This window comes from Mytilus trossulus, chromosome 4 (genome assembly GCF_036588685.1).
Source record: "Mytilus trossulus isolate FHL-02 chromosome 4, PNRI_Mtr1.1.1.hap1, whole genome shotgun sequence".
Taxonomy (NCBI): domain Eukaryota; kingdom Metazoa; phylum Mollusca; class Bivalvia; order Mytilida; family Mytilidae; genus Mytilus; species Mytilus trossulus.
Genome location: NC_086376.1, coordinates 43,691,725 through 43,699,473, shown reverse-complemented (window position 1 = coordinate 43,699,473; position 7,749 = coordinate 43,691,725). Strand labels below are relative to the sequence as shown.

The window sequence follows — 7,749 nt, the reverse complement described above, 5'->3', positions numbered from 1 at the left end:
GGTATAGCTGACTTAGATAAACCCTGAAACCAAATTTCAGAAATCCGTGTATTGTAGTTCCTGAGAAAAATGCGACGAAAAAATAAATAGTGTAAAAATATGCAAGTGTTCGGTAAACAGGAAGTTGTCGAGTGATGAATCTGAAAACTTACACACGGTATAGCTGACTTATATAAATCCTGAAACCAAATTTCAGAAATCCTTGTATTGTAGTTCGTGAGAAAAATGTGATGAAAATTTTCAACTTGGCTATCATGTGTAAAATCATACAAGTGTTCGGTAAACAGGAAGTTTTCAAGTGATCAATCTGAAAACGCATCACACAGTATAGCTGACTTAGATAAACCCTGAAACCAAATTTCAGAAATCCTTGTATTGTAGTTCCTTAGAAAAATGCGACGAAAAATATTCATGGGACGGACTGACGGACAGACAGAGGTAAAACAGTATACCCCCCCTTTTTTAAAGCGGGGTATAATTATGTATGATTGACAATGACACAACTATCCATCAGAGTTCAAAATGACCTTGTTGTAACTTAGGATACTGTAGGTCCTTCAAAAATGAACAAAACCCATTTTGTATAGTCAGCTATTAATCTTTATTTTGTTAAAAAGGCTGAATCATAACAAAATGTGAGACAATTCAAAATTGTATACAAATAATGTTCTTAAAGGTTTTTCTTAAATGTTTAACTGTGATACCTAATTAAGGAATATGAAGAAATAACATAAAAAATGTGGTGCACACTGAATAACCTGTGAAGCTATTTTTTTATGCTATTTCGAATAGACAGAAAAAATATCAGTCATTTTTTTTAATTTAATTCTTAATTCAATTTTAAACCAGAGAAAGCCATTAAAAATTGATGACTTTTAATAATGGACACATGACAAAATTATGTCTATAAGCTGATAAACAAAACAACATCAGCCAATCAGAAGATATGTTACATCCAAAATTAAATTATTAAAGAATACACATACTTTATGGCTGCCTATTTCATAAAAACAATCAAAATTGACTTACAATGTGTAAAATTGCATTTGAACAAACTGTTCATAATCATCAGTTGAAGTTGATACATGCAGATCAAGATATTACAATCTAAGTATTAAAAAAACCATTGGGTCATCAATTCACACAAATTTTGTAGAGAAAATGAAGTCCTTCATGCTATATTGTGTAAAATCACCTCTCTTTCAAGATCAGCAAAAATTCTGTTACAATTGGTACTGTATTACATTAGCTATACTAGCAAAACAGGCTTGGTAAATAATAATTTAAACAAGAGAATGAGAAAATTGCAAAAGAAGCAATTTAACAAAAGTCATTAATAATATTAGTAAAAACAAAATGATAAAATAAACCAGAGAAAATTCCAAGTGTATTGCTGAAAGCTATCTATGTAAAAAAGTGTTCTAAAATCAAATTTAATTCAATCTGAGACTTAATGCTGTGGATTCATTATTATTTGTTGGATACCAATTTTTCGTTGGTTTCGTGCGTACAGGTGAACAAGGAATTAGAATGTCCACAAAAAAGATATTCTAATTAGGCTTTGTATACAGACACTACTGACTAGCAAAACCATGAAATTAAATATCCAGAAATATGCAAGATTTCAGCAATCCACAAAAATTGATATCCCTGAAAAAAAATCAATCCAAAGTATACTGAAACTTACAATAGCAACTGATACATAACATCTGCATACATTATTCAAATACTTGCTTCTATATCATTTTGTTCTTTAATTTACTTCCATACATATGATGGTGATTGTTATAAATATCAATATGATGGTGAAAAAATATATATATAATGAAGATGCAGGTATATTAGATCATATAACAAAACATGATAAAATTATGTTTTTGGCAGTAATAAGAGTTAAATGCCCATATTTCTTGCATCTTGTATAACAATATAAGTATAAAAAATAATCAAATTTTATTTTAACTATAGTTCGTTGTTTCTAATGTAACATATATATATGTAGGATACTATAATACATAGAGTTTTTTTTACTTTCTATGCAATTAAAGGGGGACCTTCCATCCTTTTGAAAAACAATGAGCAGCTGAGGGTCTAGGTAAGAAACCCAGCACTCCACTCTTTTCATATCTTTTGAATATTAATAATATATTTGTACATGCCATTTCAATTTACTCTTTAGCCTAAATGATTCTGTGGCAAATATAATTTAAGCAAGTTCAGGTGTTTTAACTGCTAACTTACTATGAAGATACTTGAATTTTAAGGGTAAAAATTGATTATTAAAAGCGCAATTATATCACTATATAAGTCATCAACTCACCGGTAAGTCATATTTCAGCTATCAATTTAATTTTTTATTCAATAAATATTTGTTAGGAAAAACCATGTTATTGAAAGTTACACAAATTTATAGATAGTAAGTGTATCAATTGTACCTATTATTATGGAGTAAGGGAGATAACTCAAACAAAAATATTGCCAAAATCACAGGTCTTTGCTGAAAATATGTAATCTTTACATTCCAATGGTGCCTTTAAACACTTTTTGGTACCTTATCTGAGTAAGTGTAGTTGTTAAAAATCTAGCTCAAAGTATCATTTGTGTGATAATGTGACTCAGAGAAAACTAATAGTTTTTCATGCTTTGGGGAGAAGCATCAATAGACAACTTTCAAGTTTGATGCATTTCAGTCAAAAACTCTGGTTTTAGTGAGCGTCATTTGTGTGTTTAGGGGTGTCGTCACTTCCATTCCAATGTTGAGCGAGTGGTTGGAAAACTATAATTCTGAATTGTAAAAATTATTCGGCAAATTGAATTCTCAAAATTGACAATCAACACTGCTGTCATTAGGGAATTGTCAGAAAGTTCCTACAGAGCAACCATTATTTCTAGTCTATTCTGCACAATGATGATCACTAAGACCCTTGATAAACATAAATAGTGCAGGGATACAGGCGACCCCCTCTATCTGGTAAATGACGTCATAAAGGCGTACATAATTGATGAGTTTTTGCGGGTGACGGAAGAACTCTTTAGTGGTCTATTACACTAAGAGTGTTTAGGTTGGACTAGCTGTTGATGAATCCAACTGCCTTGCTCACTTGAGGCTAACACTATCACAATACCAATGATATAGCTAGCATAAAAAAGGAATAAGTGTCAATATGTATAGTGCTCCATAAATAGTTATGATTATGAACAGAACAACGGTTGAAAAAAATTCCCCTTGTAAAAGAACAAAAAATAAAAATCTATAATGCATGTGATATAGTTTCCTGATGACAATATATCAATAAGAATTCATTTTCTATATCCCTTCATTTGAATAATACTGATATTGCTGGAATTTTTTTTATTTATCTTGAATTTTGCAATATTTAATTTTTGATTAAATTGATGTCATACTTATACATAACAAATTAACAATAATACTTACACATACAAATTCAAAGCAATTGCACATGAGTATACTTACAATAATAATTTCACTAGACGACCATACACATGTTTAACATTAATCCATCTTGAAGGACTGATATAAGAACATACATGTAATACAACTCTCACCAAATTTGAAAAAAAGCTAAACGTTTCTGACTTACATATATATATTTTATGCTACATATCAAATAACCTATCAAAATCTCAATAACAAAAACAAAAAAGAAAGTGCAAGCATAAATATTTTACAAATTGAAAAACTTCTATCAATTATGTGATTTACATTTCAGTTAACAAATTTAAAAATCCTAAAAAATGTATTTTCATGAATATAAAAAGAAAATGTACAACATAAATCATTGTACTAAAATTTAAAAAAATCGCATCATTTCAGTGGCAAACTGAAAGCTGTTATCAAATTTAAAATATTATTCTAAAGTTTCCATCTGTCAGCTGTCATCAAATCTTCTTACAGGTAAAATAATATTATCTTCTCCCATGAATTTCAGGTGTCCTTTATCAAATACAATTCTTGCTCTGTAATGAAAATAATTAATAATGCATCACTTTACAATAATATACACCTACCAATACATATTGTATCAATATCATTGGGTTATCATTGCTCATATAATTATTTGCTCATATAATCCTTAGAAAAATGTAATGTTGCACATTCATGTACTTTTTAGTGCAGTTGATGTTATACAAGGCTTAATTTTCATCCAAATTGAGGCATGCAGTGACCCTTTTCATGTAAAACTGTTTTTTTTTATTAAATGAAAAGAACCATCATATTTACGTACTGATGATGTCATGTTTTACAAGTAATATTGCATTGAGCCAGTAAAACAGTGTTAATCACTGGCTGTTTCTGTTTTAGTCCTGGTAAACATTAAGGACCAGCTGTTTATCCCAGAGGTTGGAAGAGTATAGGCAAAAGGTCAATATAGAAACAATCACAGCATTATTAAATGATTTAAGGAGGCTCGAGGATATAAAAATTTCAGAAAAAAATTAAACATTTGTTTTTCATTATAAATTTTATTTGTTATCTTTTGTAGTTGTTAATTTATCATATGGTACACAAATTATTCAAAACAATCAATTCGTGTTGGCCCAAGATGACTTTTAAAATGTACTCATCCTTGAAAAAGTTCCAAATTATCTCCCTTTGGTGGAAAAATGCCATTTTTTTGCTTTAAAATTGAAATATCTTTTTCAACTCATCGGTGACCTATATTTTTTAATATAATTTTCATATAAGCTGTACTTAAACTAAATTATTGTAAAATTTGAGCGATTGCTGTAATAAATTTCTTTTTTTATTTCGATATTAACTTTATTTCTCCTATTACTTCAACAGAAAAAAAACACTTTTACAAAAATGTATGCTTCTTTCAAAGGCAGATTGTGAGCGCAAATGAACGGTGACCCCACTTTTTTATTTTATTTTTCTATTGACAATAAGATGAAGTTCATTTATAGAAAAATATAGAGAAATCCTATATAAATGATTTAGACCCGCGAACCCCCTTAAAACATTCAAGTTAACATGGAAACCCACTGTTACAAAAAATAATAAATAACTTCTTTTTTTTCAGTATTTCTGCAATTTCTGATTTTTTATCTTAAGGGCATACGATACAGTTACAGGGAAGGTAATGACGTTGCTAACGTAATTTGTTATTTTCGCGACGTCAAACTGTGACATATCGGGAAAAGATGCATTTTTCGATTGATTTTTTATCATTCAAACTGATTTAATTTGAAAACAAGTTCATGGACCCCTATTTTTCAAAACGACATTTTGTTTCATTTTGCAGGGAGATTACATGACCCAAATTTTATAAAACTGTAAATAGAGGATTTTTTTTAATTTTAATAAACATGCAGTAAAAAATGACGTTTTTTCCTCAATTCATGAACATTTCATAAATATGAGTTATTTCTGAATGAAAAAATGCATAATTTTTTAGAATACTTATAAAATACAGAAATTACCGATTATTAAACAAAAAACAATTTGTGTTTATCTTTTATAACAAAAAAGTTATGTCTTTCTTTCGAAAAAGATATTACGGCCACAAATCTGAATCTTGAGCAAATATACAAAACTTCGACCTCATTTTACTCAAAAAGTAGCACATGACTGTATATTTTTTATTACATATTTGATTTAATAAGGTAAAAAATAGCCTGTATGCAAATTTTCACGAACTTGTAAATACAGGATCAAAACTGTATCGTATTCCCTTAAACTGTGCTATCACAATTAATTTTATGTAGAAGATAGAGGTACATGAATAATTATCCATATATTGTGTCTAACAGCTATGCTTACAGTAAAGTTGAATACTTCAGAGATAAGAACTGTCGGTTCATTTATTTTTGTGGGTACCAATTTTCATGGGTTATCCCCAAAAATTGCTTTTGTTGATATTTGATTTCATGGTTTTCCTAAGTCATCTAATTATACAAACTTCAAAAACCATAGAAAATTTGAATTTTATTGAACATTTAAATTTGTGGTCTACCTATTTAAATGATATCCAACAAAATTGGTATCCCACAAATAATAATGAATCCACTGTACAATAATATCACATCTAAAGCTACACTTATCAACTGTACCTGTGATTGTCCATATCTATCACACACGTTTTAGCATTCTTTTGGTAGGCTTGCTCTATTTTTGTTTGGTTTACATCATCAAAACTGATCCATTGCTGCATACTCAGCTCCTGCCATTTCCATAAGGCTGTAAAATAAAAGTGCAGCACTTTTAAGTGAATTCTTTTAAAAGATTATACATTTTGAGTATATTTGACCAAATACTCAAAATAGATCAATACAATATCAAACATTTTTGTTTTAGAAATATTTGGTAATACCTAGAAATTTCTGTCTTTGTTTTTGTGCCATTCTCATATTAGAAATCTAATGCCATATAAATGGTCCAACATTCTTGCTGCTTCCAATTATCTTTATCTATAATAAACTTTGCCCAGAAGTTTTAAAAGAAACTATTTTGCAACAAGGATGCATCCCTTGTACATGGATGCCCCATCCACACAGATGCCCAATCCACACTATCATTTTCTCTGTTCAAATTGATTGGAGTTCAATTTCATCAAAAACTACATCGACCAAAATCTTTAACCTGAAGCGGGACAGAAAAACGAACTGATGAGCAAATGAACGAACAGACAGAAAGACACACAGACCAGAAAACATAATGCCCATAAATGGGGCATAAAAATTAACATTTAGGAAAATTGTTAAAAATTTACTATAAAGGGCAATAACTCCTTAACTGGTCAATTGACCATTGTGGTGATGTTGACTTATTTGTAGACCTTCTCTGTACATTATTGCTGTTTACAGTTTATCTTTATCTTTAATAAAAACTGCAAAATTTTCTTAATATAACCAATTCAGGGGCAGCACCCCAACAACAGGTAGCCTGATTCATCTCTGTAGATGAACATTTGAACCCTTGTCAGATTTGCTCTAAATGACCTGGTTTCAGAGATATAAGCCAAAAACTACATTTTACTCCTATGTTCTATTTTTAGCCATGTCAGCCATCTAGGATGACAGGCAGGGTCATGGGATACATTTTTTATCACACATGTTTTAGAATTCTTTTGGTATGCCTGCTCTATTTTTGTTTAAAAGAACTGAGATCAAAAATAAAATTACAGCACAATCAAATTTCATCAAATTCCGACAAGGGGTTTAGGAGGAAAAGGGGTTATAAATATGAAATGCAGTATGGTAGTTCAATAACTATTGGAAATATTTCACCCCAATGAATAGACAGAATTTACATATTATTTTTTTTCCATTTTTGTGCCTGTCCCAAGTCAGGAGCCTCTGGCCTTTGTTAGTCTTGTATTATTTTTAATTTTAGTTTCTTGTGTACAATTTTGATTTTAGTATGGTGTTCATTATCACTTAACTAGTATATATTTGTTTAGGGGCCAGCTGAAGGACGCCTCCAGGTGCGGGAATTTCTCCCTGCATTGAAGACCTGTTGGTTACTTTCTGCTGTTGTGTGTTCTATTGTTGAGTTGTTGTCTGTTCTATTGTTGAGTTGTTGTCTGTTCTATTGTTGAGTTGTTGTCTCTTTGACACATTCCCCATTTCCATTCTCAATTTTATTTTATATGTCTACATATATTGCAAATAACATACCTTTAGTATAACTGACTTCATTGCTGCAATGCAAAATAGATATATATATATTTATGTATACATCGGAGAAAAGTTATTTCTTTATATATACATGTATAGACACATATT

At 29.9% G+C, this 7,749-nt stretch overlaps 1 protein-coding gene across 3 annotated transcripts in view; it reads right to left on the bottom strand.

Annotated features, from left to right (window-relative positions):
* Positions 1–482: 482 nt before the first annotated feature.
* LOC134715338 (uncharacterized) overlaps positions 483–7,749 on the bottom strand; it is a 30,674-nt gene continuing 23,407 nt past the window's right edge. For all 3 annotated transcript variants that reach the window (XM_063577449.1, XM_063577448.1, XM_063577450.1), the window contains exons 19-21: positions 7,642–7,664; positions 6,076–6,202; positions 483–3,978 (exon numbers count right to left, since the gene is read on the bottom strand). In XM_063577449.1, coding sequence (XP_063433519.1) covers positions 3,891–3,978; positions 6,076–6,202; positions 7,642–7,664 — 238 coding nt within the window. In that variant the 3' untranslated portion in view covers positions 483–3,890. The remainder of the gene's footprint in view (positions 3,979–6,075; positions 6,203–7,641; positions 7,665–7,749) is intronic.